The sequence below is a fragment of the Orcinus orca genome, chromosome 1 (genome assembly GCF_937001465.1).
Source record: "Orcinus orca chromosome 1, mOrcOrc1.1, whole genome shotgun sequence".
Classification (NCBI taxonomy): Eukaryota; Metazoa; Chordata; class Mammalia; order Artiodactyla; family Delphinidae; genus Orcinus; species Orcinus orca.
This window is the reverse complement of record NC_064559.1, coordinates 57379284-57402380: the sequence shown is the minus strand read 5'-3', so window position 1 is coordinate 57402380 and position 23097 is coordinate 57379284. Positions and strand designations below refer to the sequence as shown.

At 38.3% G+C, this 23097-nt stretch overlaps 1 protein-coding gene across 1 annotated transcript in view; it reads right to left on the bottom strand.

Moving 5' to 3' along the window:
* Window positions 1-23097, bottom strand: part of SLC9C2 (solute carrier family 9 member C2 (putative)) — a 272343-nt gene that overhangs the window by 11600 nt on the left and 237646 nt on the right. The window contains exon 32 of the mRNA XM_049715795.1: window positions 938-1057. Coding sequence (XP_049571752.1) covers window positions 938-1057 — 120 coding nt within the window. The remainder of the gene's footprint in view (window positions 1-937; window positions 1058-23097) is intronic.

Here is a 23097-nt window from a genome sequence, read left to right as displayed (position 1 = left end):
TTTTCTAGCTCCTTGAGGTGTAAAATTTCGTCCTTTATTTGATACCATTCTTGTTTCTTAATGTAGGCATTTATCACTCTGAATTTCCCTTTAGAATTGGCTTTGCTGCATTCCATAATTTTTGGTATGTTGTATTTCCATTTTCATTTTCTCAAGGTACTTTATTTCTCTTTTGATTTTTTCTTTGACTCATTGGTTGCTCAGTAGTATGTTGTTTAATCTCTACATATTTGTGAATTTTCCAGTTTTCTTCTTGTAATTGTTTTCTGGTTTCATACCACTGTGGTCAGAAAAGATACTTGATATGATTCTATCACCTTAAATTTATTAAAGCTTGTTTTGTAGCTTAACATATGATCTATCCTGGAAAACATTCCATGTATGCTTAAGAAGAATGTGTATTCAGTTCCTTTTGGACAGAATGTTTTGTATGTTTGTTAAGTCTATCCTTTCTAATATGTCATTTAAGATCAATGTTCCTTTACTGATTTTCTGTCTATAGTAATCAAAACAGTATGGTACTGGCATAAAAGCAGACACACTGATCAGTGGAACAGAGCAGAGACCCCAGCTATAAACTGATCCATATATAGCCAAGAACCAAGAATATACAATGGGGGAAGGATAGTCTCTTCAATAAATGTATTATTCAAATAAACAAAAACTCTTTGGTAACTTCTATAATTTTAAAAAATTAAAGGAGTCCTCAGACTAAAAAGTTTGGGAATTACTGATATACAGAGAGAGATTAGTCTCTCTCCCTTACCTATTTATTCCCAAAGGTACCCAGTTTCCCTCACCAGAGGCAACCCCTCTTGCCAGTTTTCTATGTATTACATGCATATGTAAGTAAATGCTTCACATATTTTTTCTTTTTATAAATGGTAGTATATTACGCACACTGCCTGAAAATTTTGGAATAAGAAAAAGTAGTTACCATCATTTCATCACACTTTCCAACTCTTCCTTCTCCATGTTCTTGGAAACACACTGTGTGTTTTCTCTTCCAGAAGTTACTGAGGCATTCAAGGGCACACATTTCTCTTTGGATGCCCATCTGCCAATGACAGGGTGAGAAAAATCTATATCATGTCTATGACTATAAGAAAATTTCCATTTTTAATATTTTTTAACATCACTTATCTTTGAGCTAATAATATAGTTCTAAATAATTAGAGCACTAACTCATTTTCTTCTCTTTAGGGGTGTAATAAATGCTCCTATGCCAAAATAACCAGAATGTAACCCAAAGAGATGTATGGAATCTAGCCAAAGAAAATATCCTTCTTTAACTATCTCTGGTACATTCTTGATTATTTCTGAATTTCTAACTTAAATATTCTGGATTCTCTCTTTAGTTGCATATAGTCTGCAATTTAACCCTTCCGTTGAGGTTTTTTATTGAAATATAGTTGATTTACAATGGGTTAGTTTCTGCTGTATAGCAAAGTGATTCACTTATACAAATATACATATCCTTTTTTATATTCTTTTCCATTATGGTTCATCACAGGATATTGAATATAGTTCCCTGTGCTATTACAAGGGAACTCCCATAAGGGTATCAGCTGATTTCTCTCCATTGAGTTTCTATTATCAATTACTCTATATTTTCCAAAACTTCTGTTTAATTCTTTTTTCAAATACCTAATCTCTTCTGTTTGTAAGGGTTTATTTCCTTTTATATTTTTATTCTTTCATTTATTTATTTACTCACTTGCACATATTTATTTTAAAATTCGAATAATTCCAATATCTGAAGTTTCTGGGAATTAACTGTGATTTGTTTTGCAGGGCCTGGATTGAGGGTATGTCCTTCCAGACAGATTTTGCACTTGCTTCTACTAGGTGTCAAGGATTCACTTTTTTGGTAATTTATTGGTTTGGCTGTTACTAGAGTATGTGGACAATATAAATTTGAACTCCTAAACCATGTGAGAATAGTCCTGTAGTTATCATTTATCATGAAACACTTTTTTTCAGTCAGTGCCCAGACAAAAGAAGTTATTTTTCAGTCCACCCTGTTCACTGTGGTTGCCACTGTAGGTCTCTGCTTCACGCACAAAGATCTCAATGTCAGCTCCAGTAGACATAAGGCCTTGTCTCCTGTCCTTGTGAGGCCATTAAAACCCAATCACATTGGTTATTAAGACCTACAAACCCTTCCAAGTTTTTATTTTACTCTCGAGTTTTGGCCATGGGAATTTCCCCTCCTTTCTTGTAAATTCTTGTAAATATGCATTGAAAAGAATGCCTGTTGTACTTTGTCCAGCATTTCTAGATGTTTTGCATTGGAAAAGGTACCAGATACTCTAGTCCACTATATTGCCAGAAACAGAAGTCTTCATCGTTCTTTATTGCTCAAGTTTAGGTCACCTAAAGACAAAGCCAAATTTATCCTCCAAATTATTTCTCTTCTAAAATCTAAATCACCATACTTCCCCAACTTTGTAAGACAGTGGAAAGGCAGAATCCATTGTCAATGTTATTATCATCGACCTAATTTCCACATTCTTCTTTTATGAAAAACTGTAAATTATAGAACTGGTCGTGTTTTCTTCTTGCTTTGACTACTAAAGAGTACACAACCACAGCAAATATTAAAAATCTAGGGCTTCCCTGGTGGCGCAGTGGTTGAGAATCCGCCTGCTAATGCAGGGGACAAGGGTTCGAGCCCTGGTCTGGGAAGATCCCACATGCCATGGAGCAACTAAGCCCGTGTGCCACAACTACTGAGCCTGTGCTCTAGAGCCCGCGAGCCACAACTACTGAGCCCACGTGCCACAACTACTGAAGCCTGAGTGCCTAGAGCCCATGCTCTGCAAATAGCGAAGCCACCGCAATGAGAAGGCCGTGCACCGCAACGAAGAGTAGGCCCCGCTCGCCGCAACTAGAGAAAGCCCGCACACAGCAACGAAGACCCAACGCAGGCAAAAAAAAAAAAAAAAAAAATCTATATTCAACATTTCTATTCTCAGCCTTCCAGGCAGTCTTGCCATCAGAGGATTCTTGCTCTGGCCTTCCCCTGTGCAGCACCTGGTCTCACAGGCCTCTTTTTCTCCCTCCCTGTTTATAATCGACAGCCTCAGATTCAAATCAATCCTCTCTCTCTCTCACCTCTCTTACTCACTCCTTCCCTCCCCTCCTCCCTCCCTCCAGTGCACTCCAGATTAGGTCTCTGTCTGGTTCCTTTTCAAACGAACATATAAAAATTCATCTAGCTGTGTGACATATCTGAGGCTTCCCCACTGGCATAGTCCATCTTCCTTAGAAAGCAAAATAAATAAATAAATAAATAAAAATGCTCAACTCTATAGTCCCAGAATTGCTTCCCATCCTCTTAAATCTCTTAGGGGGCTTTAGACCAAGATTAAATCTACGGTGACCTTGTTCCTTCTTGAACTTGAACTAGTAGTTCATCTCCCTCCCTTCCCACCACCCCAGAGAGCCACAATTTATCTCCCTCTCCCTACAATTCAGATAGCTTCTCCTCCTCGGTCTACCTCAGTCTAACCCACTCCATCCTGGTGACCCAGCTGGAATGTCTAAACCAACCCCTAAATGAAGTGAGGATGATTATCAATTACCATGAAATATATATAGTAATCAGTGGCCTGATGCTCCGAGATGCCTAACTCTGACTTATAGACCATGGAGCTTCCAAGGATAAAATTAAGAGTTTTGAGTGACTTTTATTACAAAAATAGAAATAAAAAGAAGAACTTTACAAATACTTTATATAAAACAGAATGCTCAAGTATCAAGACCTTTAAATTTCATGACTTTGCCCAAATGGGCCTCTAGCCATTTACCTGAAAAATACTCCCAAATCTTTGGGGAATGTTGGCCACAAACTCTCAGCTAACACTAATTCCTTATGACCTGTAATACCACTCTACAATATACCAGTCTGAGCAGGGGCTTATGGGAGTCAGGTAATAAATGGAGTTCTAACCCAATGGCAACTTATAGTATTCCCCAGGGAGTTCACATATCCTGTAATTGTTTCTTCAGTTTAAGAGAATAAAATAGCAGAATTCCCTCATTGGCCCTGGCCTATAGAATAAGAGCTATCATTATAGGAAGAACCCTAAGAACACCTTGGGGCAGCAATTCCTCCCAAGCCAAACAATAGAAACAAGAGAAGCACCTCAGTCAAAATTAACTTGCATGAGAAATAATGCCTATTGTCTCCCCATTTTACTCTCCCATGTTAGCCAATGCCAGAGACCAAGGGGACCTAGAGAATAAGAATGGATTTCCATAACCATAACCCACTACTGCTGATATTATATACATGACTTCCTTAATAGACAAGATTCATAAAGCCCCTGAAATTCTGTATACCCCTGTTGATTTGGTTACTAAGTTTTTTTCCTTTGTTCCTGTCTATACTGACAGATCCTAGAGGACAGGATACAGGATGCAACAAACATCTTAAATGCTTTACTAAGATGTCAGGGTAAGAGGAATAGGTAATGAACCCTGAGCAACTAGCATGTCTAAGCACTGCTTAGTATTAAAATAAATGATTAATCCAGCACATATATAAACACAGTGAAGTGGAAAAAGAGCCAGTCTTGGAATCAGAAGGCCTGGTCTCTTGTATCAGCTCTGTGGCTAATCTGTTTACCCGGAGGATCTCAATTTCCTCATCTATCAAATGAGGATTCATATCTCACAGGATTGTCTTAATAAATAAATATTTTACATGAAAACACTTCCAGGAGGAGATCAAGAGGGTGGAGTAGGAGGATGTTGAGCTTCCATCCCTCGATGAATACATCAAAAATACATCTACAACTCTCACTGAAAATAAGCTGGAGACTGGCAGAAAGGCTCTTCTACAGCCAAGACTGTAAAGAAAGATCCACACTGAGTTGGGTAGGAAGGGGAGAGAAGTGATCAGATCAGAGCTCCACACCCCTACCAAGGGACACAGAAGGAGGGGATATCATGGGCTCCTGCCGGGGTGTGAGGACTCTGAGTCACATTTTGGACACCCCAGCCCTGGGGTCTGATACTGAGAAGATGAGTCACCTTAGCTGGTTTGAAAACCAGTGGGACTCACTAGAGGGCTATAAGAAACAGGACTCTACTCATGAAGAATGTACTCACATACATGCTTACTCCCAGGAACAAGGCAGAAGAAGCAGACTGAAACTGCTCTGGGACACTGGGTGGTTTCCAGTACTCACCCCAGTGCACGCCCCTTCCTTCACTGGGCATCTGCTCCAGCCCCTCTTGCTCCAGTACAACTCCCCAGTAGGGCAAAGGCTGCTGTTGCCAAGGAGAGTGTGCACCTGGGAGAGATAAAGCCAGTATGGACCCAGCATTGCATCTGAACCGGGCAAGGGCAGCTAGTGCTGGTGCTCGCAGAGGCAACAGGTCAGAAGATGTCTGGAGCTCTGACTGGCATGCTGGGGCCATCCCAGCGCACATCCTGACCTACACTGGGCACCCATTTCAGCCCCTCTTGCCCCAGCGCTGCTCCCTGGGGTGAAGGTGCCATTGCTGCAAGGAGGGAGAGTAAACACACAGAGGGAATAGAACCAGCTTGGACCTGACCCTCAGGGCTTCTGCTCCAGCACCTTGGGACCTGCCTCCGACACCTGATAGGGTAGCGATGGCCACTGAGCAGAGGAGAAGCGCCAGCCAATGCTTGGCTCTGGCTCAAGCCCCTCCATCCCCAGCTCCACCTCCCACCAAGGTGATAGCTGCCAGCACACCCTGAGGGGAGATGTGACCCATGCTCACTTCAGACCCATTTCTTCCACCAAAGCCACTGGGCACACACAAACTGCATAAGGACACATCCACACAAGGATACCACTTCAAGACTGGGATAGGTAACTGTTTCACCTAATTTATAGAGATAGAGAAAGTTAAACAAAATGAGAAGACAGAAGAATTTGTTTCCAACAAAAGAACAAGAAAACCCCCTGAAAAAACAACTAATGAAAGAGAGAGAAATTATTTACCATGTAAAGAGTTAAAAGCATTAGTAATAAGAAAGCTAACTGAACTTGGGGGAAAAATAGGTGAACACAGTGAGAATTTTAACAAGGAACTAGAAAATTAAAAAAAAAAAAGAACCAGTCAAAGCTGAAGAATATAATAACTGAAATGAAAAACACACTAGAAGGAATTAACAGTAGACTAGGTGATACAGAAGAATGCATAAGTGATATGGAATTTAGAATAATGGAAATCACTCAATTGGAACAGCAAAAAGAAAAACAAACTTTAAAAAATGAAGACAGTTTAAGGGATCTCTGGGACAACATCAAGCATACTAGCATTTGCATTACTGGGGTCCCAGAAGGAGAAGAGAAAGAGAAAGAGTAGAAAATTATTTGATTAAATTATGGGCAAAAACTTCCCAGAGCTGAAGAAACAGATTTCCAGGTACAAGAAGCACAGAGAATCCCAAATTAAATGAAACCAAACAGCCTCACACCAAGATATACAATTAAAATGTCAAAAGTTAAAGTGAGAATATTAAAGGCAGCAGAGAAAAACAAATAGTCACATACAAGGGAAGCCCCATAAGGTTATCAGATATATTTTTTCCACAGAAACTTTGCAGGCCAGCAGAGAGTGGCATCATATATTAAAAGTGCTAAAAGGGAAAACCTATAATCTAGGATACTCTACCCAACAAGGATATCATTCAGAATTGAAGGAGAGATAAAGAACTTCTCAGACAAGCAAAACTAGAAGAGTTCACCAATACCAAGCCAACAATACAAGAAGTGTTAAGGGTCTTCTCTAAGTGGAAAAGAAAAGACTACAAAAAGAAGTAAGAATATATAGGAAGGGAAAAAAAATCCCACTAGTAAAGACAAATATATAGTAAAGGCAGTACCATCAACCATTTAAAAAAAGCTAGTACAAAGATTAAAAGACATAAATAGTAAAATCAAAATGACTACAATAAACAGTTAAGGGATAGACATGAAGATGTAAACTATGACATCAAAAACACAAAATGTGGGGGCAGAGTCAAGATGGTGGACTAGGAAGACATGGAGTTCATGTCTCCTCACAGCTAGGGCACCCACCATGCACTGGTGGGGGACCACAGACACCTAAGGGGATGGGAGGAACCCCCAGGTGACTGGGTAGGATGTGGGGGGGAGGGAGGCGGGAAGGAGAAGTGGAGGCGGGATGGGACCAGCATCCCTGAGCAGCAGCTGGGAGAGGGGAGGGTTTCCCAAGCTCTGAGGGGCCCACCCACAGTGAGGGGATCAACAAACACAGGCAGAGACCCTTGGGAGATCAGGGGATCAGAGGGCAATGTGGCCAGCATTTCCCCTGCTGCCTTGGGCCCTGGGGAGCCTGCTGAGGTCCCAGGTCTAATCCTTCACCTTCTGAGGCTCCCTCCAGCTGTGCTGAGCCTAAGCCCTGCCCACACACCTCCACCCAGGGCCTTACCTCTGAACTCTGCACTCTGAGGCCCCCTCCAGCCGTGCTCCCTTTACTGGATGTGTGGGTCCTGAGCTTAGGCCCCACCCCCATTCCAACTCCGTCTGCCTAAGCCCCACCCCACCTAAGCTCCGTCCCCCACAGCCAAGACATTTTCTAGCCCTTTTTTCTTTTTTTTTTTTTTTTGAGGTTGTGGTTCTCTTTTACCTTTTTGTTGTTGTTCCATTTATATTTTAATTTTTTCTAATTTTATTTTATTCTTTATTCTTTGTTATTGTTCTGCTCCTTTTGATTTGCCCCCACCCTTTTTTTTTCTATTGTGGTTCTGTTTTACCTAGTTCTTGTTGTTTCAATTATATTTTTATTTTTTCTAATATATTTTTATTTTTCTAATTTCCTTTTATTTTTTATTCTTTGTTATTATACGGCTCCTTTTTTTTCTTTTCATTTGTTGTGTGGGATCTTGGTTCCCAGGCCAGGGGTCAGGCCTCAGCTCCTGCGGTGGGAGTCCAAACTGCTGGACTAACTGAGAACCATAGACCCCAGGGAATATTAATCAGTGAGGTCTCCCAGAGGTCCTCATCTCAGCACCAAGACCTGGCTCTACCCAACTGCCTGCAAACTCCAGTGCTGGATGCCTCAAGCAAAACAATCAGTAAGACAGGAACACAGCCCTACCCATCAAAAAAAAAAATTAGATGACAAAAAAATATGTTTCAGATGAAGGAACAAGGTAAAAACTTACAAGACCAAATAAATGAAGAGGAAATAGGCAACCTACCTGAAAAAGAATTCAGAGTAATGACAGTAAAGATGATCCACAATCTCGGAAAGAGAATAGAGGCACAGATCGAGAAAATACAAGAAATGTTTAACAAAGACCTAGAAGAACTAAAAAACCAACAAACAGTGATGAACAACACAATAACTGAAATGAAAAATTTGCTAAAAGGAATCAAGAGCAGAATAACTGGGGCAAAGAGCGAATAAGTGAGCTGGAAGATAGAATGGTGGAAATAACTGCCAAGGAGCAGAATAAAGAGAAAAAGAATGAAAAGAATTGAGGACAGTCTAAGAAACCCCTGGGACAACATTAAACACACAAACATTCAAATTACAGGAGTCCCAGAAAAAGAGAAAGCGATAGGGTCTGAGAAAATATCTGAAGAGATTACAGTCGAAAACTTCCCTAACATGGGAAAGGAAATAGTCACCCAGGTCCAGGAAGTGCAGAGAGCCCCATACAGGATAAACCCTAGGAAAAACACACCAAGACACATACTAATCATACTAACAAAAATTAAATTCAAAGAAAAAATATTGAAAGCGGCAAGGGAAAAGCAACAAAAAAGATACGACAGAATCCCCATAAGGTTACCAGCTGATTTTTCAGCAGAAACTCTGCAGGTCAGAAGGGAGTGGCAGGATATATTTAATGTGATGAAAGGGAAAAACCTACAACCAAGAATATTCTACCCAGCAAGGCTCTCATTCAGATTTGATGAAGAAATCAAAAGTTTTACAGACAAGCAAAAGCTAAGAGAATTCAGCACCACGAAACAGCTTTACAACAAATGCTAAAGGAACTTCTCTAGGTGGGAAACACTAGAGAAGAAAAAGACCCACAAAAACAAATCCAAAACAATTAAGAAAATGGAAACAGGAACATACATATCAATAATCACCTTGAATGTAAATGGATTAAATGCTCCAACCAAAAGACACAGACTGGCTGAACAGACATGAAAACAAGACCCATACATATGCTGTCTGCAAGATACCCACTTCAGACCTAGGGACACATACAGACTGAAAGTGAGTGGATGGAAAAAGATATTCTATGCAAATGGAAATTACAAGAAAGCTGGAGTAGCAATACTCATATCAGATAAAATAGACTTTAAAATAAAGTCTGTTATTATAAGAGATGAGGAAGGACACTACATAATGATCAAGGGATAAATCCAAGAAGAAGACATATCAATTATAAATACTTATGCACCTAATATAGAAGCACCTCAATACATAAGGCAAATGTTAACAGCCATGAAAGGGGAAATTGACAGTAACACGATAATAGTGGGGACATTAACACCCCACTTACACCAATGGACAAGTCATCCAGACAGAAAATAAGGAAACAAAGCTTTAAATGACACAGTAGACTAGAAAGCTTTAATTGATATTTATAGGGCATTCCACCCGAAAGCGGAAAAATACACTTTCCTCTCAAGTGCACATGGAACACTGTCCAGGATAGATCACATCATGGGTCACAAATCAAGCCTCAGAAAATTTAAGAAAACTGAAATCATATCAGCATCTTTCCAACCACAATACTATGAGATTAGGAATCAATTACAGGAAAAAAAAACTGTAAAAAACACAAACACATGGAGGCTAAACAGTGCACTGCTAAATAACCAAGAGATCACCGAAGAAATCAAAGAGGAAATAAAAAAAATGCCTAGCACAAATGACAATGGAAACACAATGACCCAAAAGCTATGGGACACAGCAAAAACAGTTCTGAGAGAAGTTTATAACAATTCAATCTCACCTCAAGAAACAAGAAAAATCTCAAATAAACAATCTAACCTCATACCTAAAGCAACTAGAAAAAGAACAAAGAAAACCCAAAGTTAGTAGAAGGAAAGAAATCATAAAACTCAGAGCAGAAATAAATGAAATAGATACGAAAAAAACCATAGCAAAAATCAATGAAACTAAAACCTAGTTCTTTGAGAAGATAAACAAAATTGATAAACCTTTAGCCAGACTCATCAAGAAAAAAAGGGAGAGGACTCAGATCAATAACATTAGAAATGAAAAAGGAGAAATTACAACTGACACCACAGAAATACAAAGGGTCATAAGAGACTGCTACAAGCAACTGTACGAAATAAAATGGACAACCTGGAAGAAATGGACGAATTCTCGGAAAGATACAACTTTCCAAGACTGATCCAGGAAGAATTAGAAAATATAAACAACCAATCACAGGAAATGAAATTGAAAGGGTAATTAAAAATCTTCCAACAAGCAAAAGTCCAGGACTAGATGGCTTCACAGGTATATTCGATCAAACATTTAGAGAAGAGATAACACTTATCCTTCTCAAACTCTTGCAAAAATTTGCAGAAGGAGGAACACTCCCAAACTCGTTATACAAGGCTAATATCAACATGATACTAAAACCAGACACAGATATCACAAAAAAAGAAAGCTACAGACCAATATCACTGATGAACATAGATGCAAAAATCCTGAACAAAATCCTAGCAAACAGAATTCAACAACATATTAAAAGGATCATACACCATGATCAAGTGGGATTTATCCCTGGGATGCAAGGATTCTTCAATATATGCAAATCAATCAATGTGATACATCATATTAGCAAATTAAAGAATAAAAACCATATGATCATTTTGATAGATGCAGAAAAAGCTTTTGACAAAATTCAACACCAATTTATGATAAAAAACTGTCCAGAAAGTGGGCATAGAGGGAACCTACCTCAACATAATAAAGGACATATATGACAAACCCACAGCAAACATCATTCTCAATAGTGAAAAACTGAAAGCATTCCCTCTAAGATCAGGAAAAAGACAAGGATGTCCACTCTCATCATTATTCAACATAGTTTTGGAAGTCCTAGTCATGGCAATCAGAGAAGAAAAAGAAAGAAAAAATATAAATTGGAAAAGAAGAAGTAAAACTGTCACTGTTTGCAGATAACATGATACTATACACAGAAAATCCTAAAGATGCTACCAGAAAACTACTAGAACTAATCAATGAATTTGGCAAGGTTGCAGGATACAAAATTAATGCACAGAAATCTCTTGCATTCCTATACTCTAACAATGAAAGATCAGAAAGAGAAATTAAGGAAACAACCCCATTCACAATTGCAACAAAAAGAATAAAATATCTAAGAATAAACCTACCTAAGGAGGCAAAAAACCTGTACTCAGAAAACTATAAGACACTGATGAAACAAATCAAAGCTGACACAAACAGATGGAGAGATATACCATGTTCCTGACTGGAAGAATCAATATTGCGAAAATGACTATACTACCCAAAGCAATCTACAGGTTCAATGCAATCCCGATCAAATTACCAATGGCACTTTTCACAGAATTAAAACAAAAAAATTTTACAATTTCGGTGGAAACACAAAAGACTCCAAATAGCCAAATCAATCTTGAGAAAGAAAACTGGAGCTGGAGGAATCAGGCTCCCTGTCTTCAGACTATACTACAAAGCTACAGTAATCAAGACAGTATGGTACTGGCACAAAAACAGAAATATAGATCAATGGTACAGGATAGAAAGTCCAGAGATAAACCCATGCACCTAGGATCACCTAATCTACGACAAAGGAGGCAAGAATATACGATGGAGAAAAGACAGTCTCTTCAATAAGTGGTGCTGGGAAAACTGGACAGCTACATGTAAAAGAATGAAATTAGAACACCACCTAACACCATATACAAAAATAAACTCAAAATGGATTAAAGAACTAAATGTAAGACAGGACACTATAAAACTCTTAGAGGAAACATAGGAAAAACACTCTTTGACATAAATCACAGCAAGATCTTTTTTGACCCACCTCCTAGAGTAATGGAAATAAAAATAAGCAAATGGGACCTAAGTAAACTTAAAAACTTTTGCACAACAAAGGAAACTATAAACAAGACGAAAAGACAACTCTCAGAATGGGAGAAAATATTTGCAAACCAAGCAACAGACAAAGGATTAATCTCCAATATATACAAGCAGCTCATGCAGCTCAATATCAAAGAAACAAATAACCAAATAACCCAATCCAAAAATGGGCAGAAGACCTAAATAGACATTTCTCCAAAGAAGATATACAGATTGCCAACAAACATGTGAAAGCATGCTCAACATCATTAATCATTAGAGAAATGCAAATCAAAACTACAATGAGGTATCACCTCACACCGGTCAGAATGGCCATCATCAAAAAATCTACAAACAATAAATGCTGCAGAGGGTGTGGAGAAAAGGGAACCTTCTTGCACTGTTGGTGGGAATGTAAATTGATATAGCCACTGTGGAGAATAGTATGGATGTTCCTTAGAATACTAAAAATAGAACTACCACATGACCCAGCAATCCCACTACTGGGAATATATCCTGAGAAAACTATAATTCAAAAAGTCACCTGTCCCTGGTCCAGGAAGATCCCACATGCTGGGGAGCAACTAAGCCCATGTGCCGCAACTACTGAGCCTGTGCTCTAGAGCCGATGAGCCACAACTACTGAGCCCACATGCTGCAACTACTAAAGCCCTTATGCCTAGAGCCTGTGCTCTACAACAAGAGAAGCCACAGCAATGAGAAGCCTGTGCACCACAAAGAAGAGTAGCCCCCACTAGCCACAACTAGGGAAAGCCCATGTGCAGCAACAAAGACCCAACACACCCAGAAATAAAAATAAATAAATGAATAAATTTATTTTTTAGGGCTTCCCTGGTGGCGCAGTGGTTGAGAGTATGCCTGCCGATGCAGGAGACACTGGTTTGTGCCCCGGTCTGGGAGGATCCCACATGCCACGGAGCGGCTGGGCCCATGAGCCATGGCCGCTGAGCCTGCACGTCCGGAGCCTGTGCTCTGCAATGGGAGAGGCCACAACAGTGAGAGGCCCGCGTATCACAAAAAAAAAAAAAAAAATTATTTTTTAAAAAAAGTCACATGTACCCCAATGTTCATTGCAGCACTATTTATAATAGCCAGGACATGGAAGCAACCTAAATGTCCATTGACAGATGAATGAATAAAGAAGATGTAGTACATGCTTACAATGGAATACTACTTAGCCATAAAAAGGAATGAAACTGGGTTGTTTGTAGTGTTGTGAATGGACCTAGAGTCTGTCATACAGAGTGAAGTAAGTCAGAAAAACAAATATCATATATAAATGCATGTACGTGTAATCTAGAAAAATGGTACAGATGAACATATTTGCAGGGCATGAGTAGAAACACAGATGTAGAGAACGGATGTGTGAACACAGGTGGGGAAGAGGAGGGTGGGATGAATTGGGAGACTAGGTTTGATCTAAATACATTACCATGTGTAAAACAGATAGCTAGTGGGAACCTGCTGTATAGCACAGGGAGTTCAGCTTGGTGCTCTTTGATGAGCTAGATGGGTGGAATAGGGGGGAGGTCCAAGAGGCAGGGGATATATGTATACATATAGCTGGTTCACTTCATTGTACAGCAGAAACTAACCCAACATTGTAAAGCAATTATACTCCAATAAAAAAATAAAATAAAATAAAATAAAAACAACAACAACAAAACCCCACAAAATGTGGTGTAGAGGCGTAAAAATGTAGATCTTTTATAAAGTGTTTGAACTTAAATGACTATCAGTTTAAAACAAGTAGACATAGTTATAGGTCTTCATACATGAACCCCATGATAACCACAAATCAAAAACCTACAATAGATACACAAAAACTAGAGAGAAAGGAAAACAAGCAAACCAATAAGGAAAATCATCAAACCACAAGGGAAGGAACTATAAAAGGAAGAAAAAAACAGAGAAGAACTACAAAAGAACTAGAAAACAAGTAACAAAGTGGCAATAAGTACACACCTATCAATGATCACTTTAAATGTCAATGGACTAAATGCTTCAATCAAAAGACATAGGTGAATGATTGAATAAAAACAGACCCATCAATATGCTGCCTACAAGAAAACCACTTCGGAGCTAAAAGACACACAGAAACTGAAAGTGAGTGGATGGAAAAAAGATATTTCCTGCAAATGGAAATGGAAAGAAAACTGTGGTAGCATAGTCATATCAAAAAGTAGTCATTAAACAATGTCTATAACCAAAGACAAAGAAGGGTATTATATAATGATAAAGGGATCAATACAAGAAGAGAATATAACGTTCATTAACATATGTGAACCTAATATAGGAGCACCTAAATATATGAAGCAAATATTAACAGACAAAAAAGGAAGAAATTGACAGTAACACAATAATAGTAGGAGACTTTAACAACCCACTTACATGAATGGACTAATCATCCAGACAGAAAGTCAATAAGGAAACAGTGGTCTTAAATGACACATTAGACCAGTTGGGACTTAACAGATATCTACAGGAAATTCCATTTTAAAAAAAGCAGAATATGCATTCTTTTCACGTGCACATGGAATGTTTTCCAGAATAGGTCACATGCTGATCACAAAACAAGTCTCAACAAACTTAAGAGGATAGAAATTTTATCAAGCATTTTTTCAAACCACAACAGTATGAAACTAGAAATCAATTACACAAACAAAAATGGGAAAAGCAGAAACACATGGAGACTAAACCATATGCTACTATAAAACCAATGAGGCAATGAAGAAATCAAAGAATAAATCAGAATATATCTCTAGACAACTGAAAATGGCAATGCAACTTTCCAAAATCTATGGATGCAGAAAAAGCAGTTTTAAGAGGGATGGCGATACAGGCCTACCTCAAGAAACAAGAAAAAAATCTGAAACAATCTAACCTATCACCTAAAAGAATTAGTAAAAGAAGAACAAACAAAGCCAGTCAGCAGAAGGAAGGATATAAAAAAGATCAAGAAGGAAATAAATAAAATAGAGACAGAATAGAAAAGATCAATGAAACCAAGAGCTAAATTTTTGAAAAGATAAACAAAATTGATAAGCATTTAGTCAGGCTCATTAAGAAAAAAAAAAAGACAGAAGACCCAAGTAAACAAATTAAGAAGTGAGAGAGGAGAAATTACAAATGATATGACAGATACAAAAAAATCATAAGAGCATACTATGAACAGTATGCCAATGAATATGCCAACGAATTGGACAACTTAGAAGAACTGGATAAATTTCTAGAAACATATACTCTTCCAATACTGAATCAGGCATAAACAGATAATCTGAACAGACAAATCACTAATAGTGAAATTAAATTACTAATTAAAAACTCCCAGCAAATAGAAGTCCAGGACCAGATGGCTTCACAGGGGAATTCTACCACACATGTAAAGAAGAGCTATCCTTCTCAAACTATTCCAAACAATTGAAGACAAGGGACCACTCCCAAGTCATTCTATGAGGCCACCATTACCCTGACACCAAAAGTAGACAAAGACACTACCAGAAAAAAAAATTACAGGCCAATATCTCTGGTAAATATAGATGCAAAAATTCTTAATGAAATATTAGCAAACTGAATTCAACAATATATAAAAAGGATCATACACCACGATCAAGTGGGATTTATTCCAGGGATGCAAGTATAGTTCAATACCCCCAAATCAATCAATATGATATACCATATTAATAAATGAAAGGATTAAAAATCACATGATCATTTCAATAGATGCAGAAAAAGCATTTGACAAAATTCAACATCCATTCATGATAAAAACTCTCACCAGAGAATACCCTGGCAGTCCAGCGGTTAGGACTCTGTGCTTTCACTGCCAGAGGTATGGGTTCAATCCCTGGTTGGGGAACTAAGATCCCACAAGCTGTGCAGCACAGCCAAAAAAAAAAAAAAGTCTCACTAAAGTGGGTATAAAGGGAACATAACATAATAATAAAGGCCCTTTATGATAAACCCACAGCTAATATCATACTCCATGGTAAAAAGCAGAAAGCTTTTCCTCTAAAATCAGGAACAAAACAAGAAGTCCTAGCCAGAGAAATCAGACAAGTTAAAGAATAAAGGGCATCTAAATTGGAAGGGAAGAAGTAAAACTGTCACTATTTGCAGATGACATGATACTATTTATAGAAAAACCTAAAGTCTCCACCAAAAAACTATTAGAACTAATAAATGAATTCAATAAAGTTACAGGATAAAAGATTAATACACAGAAATCTGTTGCTTTTCTATACACTAATAGTAAACTATCAGAAAGAGAAAGCAAGAAAACAATTGTATTTAAAATTGTATCAAAAAGAAAATGCTTAGGAATAAAATTCAGCAAGGAGTTGAAAGACATTTACTCTGAAAACTATAAAACACTGATGAAGGAAATTGAAGATAATACAAAGAACTGGAAAGATATCCTGTGTTCATGGATTAGAAGAAATAATATTGTTAAAATGTCCATACTACCCAAAGCAATCTACAGACTGAATGCAATCCCTATCAAAATACCCATGACATGTTTCATAGAACTGAAACAAATAATCTTAAAATTTATATGGAACCACATAAGACCCCCAATTAGCCAAAGCAACCTTGAGAAAAAAGAGCAAAGCTGGAGGTATCATGCTCCCTGACTTCAGACTATACTACAAAGCTATAGTACCCAAAACAGTATGGCACTGGCACAAAAACAGACACATAGATCAATGGAACAATAAAAAGCCCAGAAATTAACTCACACTCTTATGATCAATTAATCTATGACAAAGGAGGCAAAAATATACAATGTGGAAAAGACAGTCTCTTCAATAAGCTTTGCTGAGAATACTGACAGTTCATGTAAAAGAATGAAATTAGAACATCTTCTCACTCAATACACAAAAATAAAGTCAAAATGAATTAAAGACCTAACTGAAGACCGGAGTCCATAAAAGTCCTAAAACAAAACACAGGCAAACACTCTTTGACATAAATCATAGCAATATTTTCTTGGATCTTTCTCCTCAGGCAAAGGAAACAGAAGCAAAAATAAACAAATGGGAGGTAATTAAACTTAAAAGCTTTCACACAGCAAAAGAAACCACTGACAAAACAAAAAGACAATGAACGACAGAAAATATTTGCAAAGGATATGACTGATAAGGGGTTAATATCCAAAATATATAAACAGCACATACAACTCAATATCAAAAAAAGCAAACAACTCAATTAAGAGATGGACAGAAGAACTGAATAGACATTTTTCCAAAGAAGACATACAGGTGACCAACGGAAAATGAAAAGATGCTCAACATCGCTAATCATCAGAGAAATGCAAATCAAAACCACAATGAGATATCATCTCACTCTTGTTAGAATGGCTATCATCAAAAAGACCACAAATAACAAACACTGGTGTGAATGTGGAGAAAAGGCAACCTTTGTACACTGTTGGTGGGAATGTAAATTGGTGCAGCCACTACGGAAAGCGGTATGGAGGTTCTTCAAAAAATTAAAAATTGAACTACCATATGATCCAGCAATTCCATTCCTGGGTATGTATCCTAAAAAAAATGAAAATGATAATTCAAAAAGATACACGCACCCCAATGTTCATAGTAGCAATATTTAAAATAGCCAAGATATGGAGGCAATCTAAGTGATCATCAACAGATGAATTGATAAAGAAGATGTGGTGTATACATACAGTCACACACACACACAATGGAATATTATTCAGCCACAAAGAATGAAATTTTGTCATTTGCATCAACATGGATAGACCTAGAGAATATTATGCTTAGTGAAAAAAGTCAGAAAGACAAATACTGTATGTTATCACTTATATGTAGAATTAAAAAATAAAACAAACAAATGAATATAAGAAACTGACTCACAGATATGTAGAACAAACTAGTGGTTACCAGTGGGGAGAGGGAAATGGGGAGGGGCAAGATAGGGGTAGGGATTAAAGAGGTACAAACTACTAGGTATAAAACAAATAAGATACAAGGATGTGATTACAGCACAGGGAATATAGCCAATATTTTATAATAACTTTAAGTGGAGTATAATCTATAAAAATATTGAATCACTATGTTGTACACCTGAAACTAATATAATATTGTAAATCAACTCTACTTCAATAAAAAAAGAAAGAAAAAATTTCCAAACTTAAATAAATGTTAATAAACACAGGACTATTGTTGTACAACCAAACTAAGTTTTACAATGGTCAACTGGAAGAGAGAAACCTACAAAGGGAAAAGAAAAAACTACTTGTAAACCCCATCTCCACCCTCCAAGCAACTGTCTGCATTAGAGTACTTTTTTAAGATTAGAAATAATAGTTTTAAATTATAGTACATTGCTTGACATTCACCAACTGGTAATTATTATTTATGTTATTATTAGCTTAAGTCCCAAGAGCCTATTCATTCATTCATTGTCGCTCATTGAACATATATTTGTTGAGAGGTGATACTGAAATTAAACAGAAAAAATCTTTCTCAAGAAACTTATTCTTAGGAAAAAAAAAAAAAGGAGGCAAAAAATCAGACTTTCCTCAGATTGGACAAGCAATATAAGAAAGCCCATCCATAACTGCTAAATCAGGCAGTTTGGATGGAAAATAGTTTGGGCAATAATAGAAGAAAAAGCCTTATATTTAGTTTAATATTTAAAAATTATAACCATACCATCCACAATTCTTAACTATAAATAAACATTTCACAAAACCACTTATGATCACCATTAACACTACTTAAAGAAAGGGATTTCACCCCGAAGTTGAAATGTAATCACAAGGCCCTAAATTTTGGAGTTTCCATCCTGTAGTCAGGCCATTTTATTTTCCTAACCCAGAGCTGGGAGGGAATGCATGTTTGGTGGGTATAGTGAGGAAGAAAAGGTTATGAGACACACGGGAACACTGGAGGAGCTGAGGCCCTAGTGGAGTACCACAGTTAGAGACTGGGTGGGGAAGGAAGGTCTGGATAGCCAGAGATGGGCATGAGGCACCGACCTCCTAATGTACCTAATGTACCTCCTAGTGTCCCACTGGCCCTATGCGGGAGGACACCCGAATATGGGAGGATACCTGGATGCAGTAGGGAGGTGAGCCCTAAATGCAGGAAGGGTGCTCCACAACTAAGATTCTGCTGAAAGCTCAGCCTGCCTCCTGTATCTATTCCCAGAATTCTATTCCAGAAGTCCTCCCTCCCTAACTCACTGCAGGAGCCTGGGAGCCATTCCTGACTTTCTCTCACCCTCACTCAACATCCTGTGTCATCCGCCACGTCCCTAGCTCAGGATGCCTTCATCTGTCATCCGATCATTTTCACTGCTTCCCACCTGTCCCTGCCTCTGACTTGCCCCTTCTGGGCGCTTTGTCACCTCCAGCTTATGACTATCCAAAATAAATCTGATCCACGTACCGCTAGTATAATGTTCACTCCCCTTAGCAGAGCACAAAATCCCACTCTTTGGCCCTGAGGGCTCACAGCTGCCACCAGGAGATTCTTCTACACTGTGGTGAAATATTGGTAGTTTAATTGATGAAATGGTGAGAGTGGTGTTTCTGAGACTCATCCAAAGAAGATAGTTTAAAAGTAGGATACAGTTTTCCTAGAGAAAGATGCTTTTAAGTAAATCATATACAATTAATATCTGTATATCTTTCCTTTAGTAATTCATTCAAGTATGTAGTTCTTCCTGAATTCCACTCCTGAAACAAAATCTAGCACTTACCATTAGTTGAGATATGAGAAACATCTTTACTTTCATCCAATTTGTATAACAAGCATCCCATACTGAGTAATGTGTCATAATAATTCTTTCTTCGTATGATATGCAGCAGTATTTTCCATACATTTTCCAATACTATTTCCTGACAAAGAATGAAATTTAATTTCATGCCATTTTTCCTTTGAATTATTTCAAATATTTATATTTCAGCAGGAAGCATATGCTTTTCCCTCATAGTATGTAGCTTTTTGTCTTTCGACATTACAAGCAAGAAACTTCTAAATGACTTCTAAAATTGTATCAGTGAGTTTGGTGAAATGTTATAATGGCCTGAGGTTTGCATGACTTTAAACATCATTGAAATGGTTGCTTCATGTTTCTGTTTTCAAAGTTCTTCCTGATCAAGCTGGCCTCATTCTATTGTTTATATTTCAAGGCACACTATATATTTGGGCAAAGCTCATTGTTAATAATAAATCCATTTTTCAAAAATTGTTGATGATGTCATATCATATGGCCAACTGTTTGTCAGAACTGATTAGATCATCATTATTTTTGCCTTGTAAATGTGGCCAATGTAAAGCTTGTGGTGCTAGAGCTCTCTCGTTTTCTTACTGTTCACTTGTACTTGCTTTGTTAATATTGCCTTGAAAAACCATGGCTTCTTTACAACAATATTTTTATAATTTGTCTCAAATTCTAAGCCTCATTTCCTGTGCTCAGAAATTTTATATTGAGGGGTAAAATTTGTCAGTGTCTTTTATCCTAGGTCAAAGATGCATTCCTAGGTTATTCTTCTCATACCTCAGCCAAAGGTACACTACATTTGCAATCCCGCAAGATTGAAATGATTAATACCTGTACTTCCTACAGGCTGATTTGTCATAAGAACCTGGAAAGGCACTTTATCTAATGTTAATTGTCCTTCTGCACTTTGCAAGAGGAGGTTTCAAATAGCCCACCCAAACTAGAGCAGAGCTTTTGGAATTCCACACTATTCCTGTCACAGCCCAGCTGGTATACACATCCAGCCACAACCAAAGCCCAGACAGAGGTAATATTTTAAGATTTTAAAGCTCCCTTTATTTCAACGTCTGACCTAATTATGCAATGCCCTGGGCTTTTCTTCACTCCAATGTGTATCCTACCTTCATTAGCCTGAGAGAATATGTTAAGACAACTGTAAAAGTGGTACAATCTCAACTTTCCCCAGAGGGCTTTCCTGCCTCAAGGTCATTACCAAGGTCTACAAAAGAAGCTCCTTGTTCATCCAACACATAGCTTAGGCACTTGGCAGGGCAGGGCGAGTCCTGGCTGGAAATCTATAAAGACAAATGAGTGGTCAGTGACTTTCAAACTTTAGTGTGCCTCAAAATCATCTGGACAGCTTGTTCCAACACAGATTGCTGGCCCCCAAGCCCAGAATTTCAGTTTCAGTGAGTCTGAGGTGAGGCCTGAGAATTTGCATTTTTAACAAGTTTTCAGGTGATGCTGATGCTGCTGGTCTGTAGACCATATTTTGAGGGCCACCCTGGACTAAGATAAAGGATAACCGGGTATTTGTCCTGCATCATCTGCCTAATTATTTCATCCTGGAAATGCCATCTCTTATCTAATAGCCTTGTGGAGATCATCAAAGCCCAAAGCTCATGAATGTATTTTTATGCTCCAGGATCTTCATATGATATTTAGCAACATAAATTTGAAAATGGTGAATGTCTGGGAACTCCCTAGTTTGTAGGACAATCTATCTCCCCGTGCTTTATATAGGCACAGGGAACGAAGGACAATCAGTTCCACAATGACATCTTCTGACAGATTTACACACATAGCAATTAAGATTTGAAATGGTATCATCAAACATATAAAAGTACTGAGTATTCTTTCACCAGTTTTGAGTTTTTGTTTGTTTGTTTAGCGCCCGATTCTGCAGGGGAAAACAGAAATGAATAAGACGTGGTCCTTTGCACAGAGACCTGAAAATTTACTGGAAGAAATAAGATGTATAAGAGTAGGTTATTGCAAGGAGTGGAGTAAAGACCAAGAACAGAGAGCACTAGACTTGGAAGCAAGAGACCCCGTGTCTATTGAAGCCTCACTACTGACTTTTTGTGTGATGGTGGGGCAAAACCCTTTGACTCTGTGTGATGACAGACTCTCAGACCTGTGTTTTGTAATTATGCAAACCACAGAAATGATACCTCCTGGGACCATGATTCTCTGGGAACAGTTTTGTCCCTAAGAGCTAATCCCCAGGGATGGGAGCTAATCCTGGGACAGATAAAGCTAAGATATCAGGACCCCGTGTACTTTTACACATGTATAGAGCCCCTCTGCTACAGTGACTGTCTACCAAGAGTAATCCAGTGCAGCAGCTGACTGCAGAGAGGAAAGTAGCAACTACAACCAGCTGGTACTGAAGAAGAATGATTTTTTTGAGAATTTACCTATCATGTGCCTGGCACTATTTTCAGTTAAATGTATTAATTCATTTAACCTACATAACAACCCCATGAGGAGCCACCATTATCCTTCTGGCCTAGAATGCTTTCCCCCCGACACCCACATGGCTCACTTCCTCAACTCTTTCAAGTCTTTGCTCAAATATTCCTCCTTTTGGTAGGTCTACCCTAATTGCTCTCTTTCAAATGTAACATCAACTTCCCCATCAAAAAAATCACTATCCACTTTACCCTCCTCTACTTTTTTTTCCAGCACATTTATCACATTCTAACATACTATATATAATTTACTTACATTTATCATTTACTATCTTCCCCTATTAAATGTAGGTGGCAGATTTACTAAGCAAGGGAACTTATATACAAGTCTTGTCTTATAGATTTCCACATCTGCCTGCTAGAACCTTAGAAGTTTATATAGGGCTTCCCTGGTGGTGCAGTGGTTGAGAACCCACCTGCCAATGCAGGGGACACGGGTTCGAGCCCTGGTCTGGGAGGATCCCACAGGTTGCGGAGCAACTGGGTGATCCACAACTACTGAGCCTGCGCATCTGGAGCCTGTGCTCCACAACAAGAGAGGCCGCGACAGTGAGAGGCCCGCTCACCGCAATGAAGAGTGGCCCCCACTCGTCGCAACTAGAGAAAGCCCTCGCACGAAGAAACGAAGACCCAACACAGCCAAAAATTAATTAATTAATTTAAAAAAAAAAGTTTATATAGATGCTTTAATGGGGTTCAGCCACATACACAGTCCAGATGGTCTTAACAACACCTTACATTTTTAAGACTGCATCTTTGA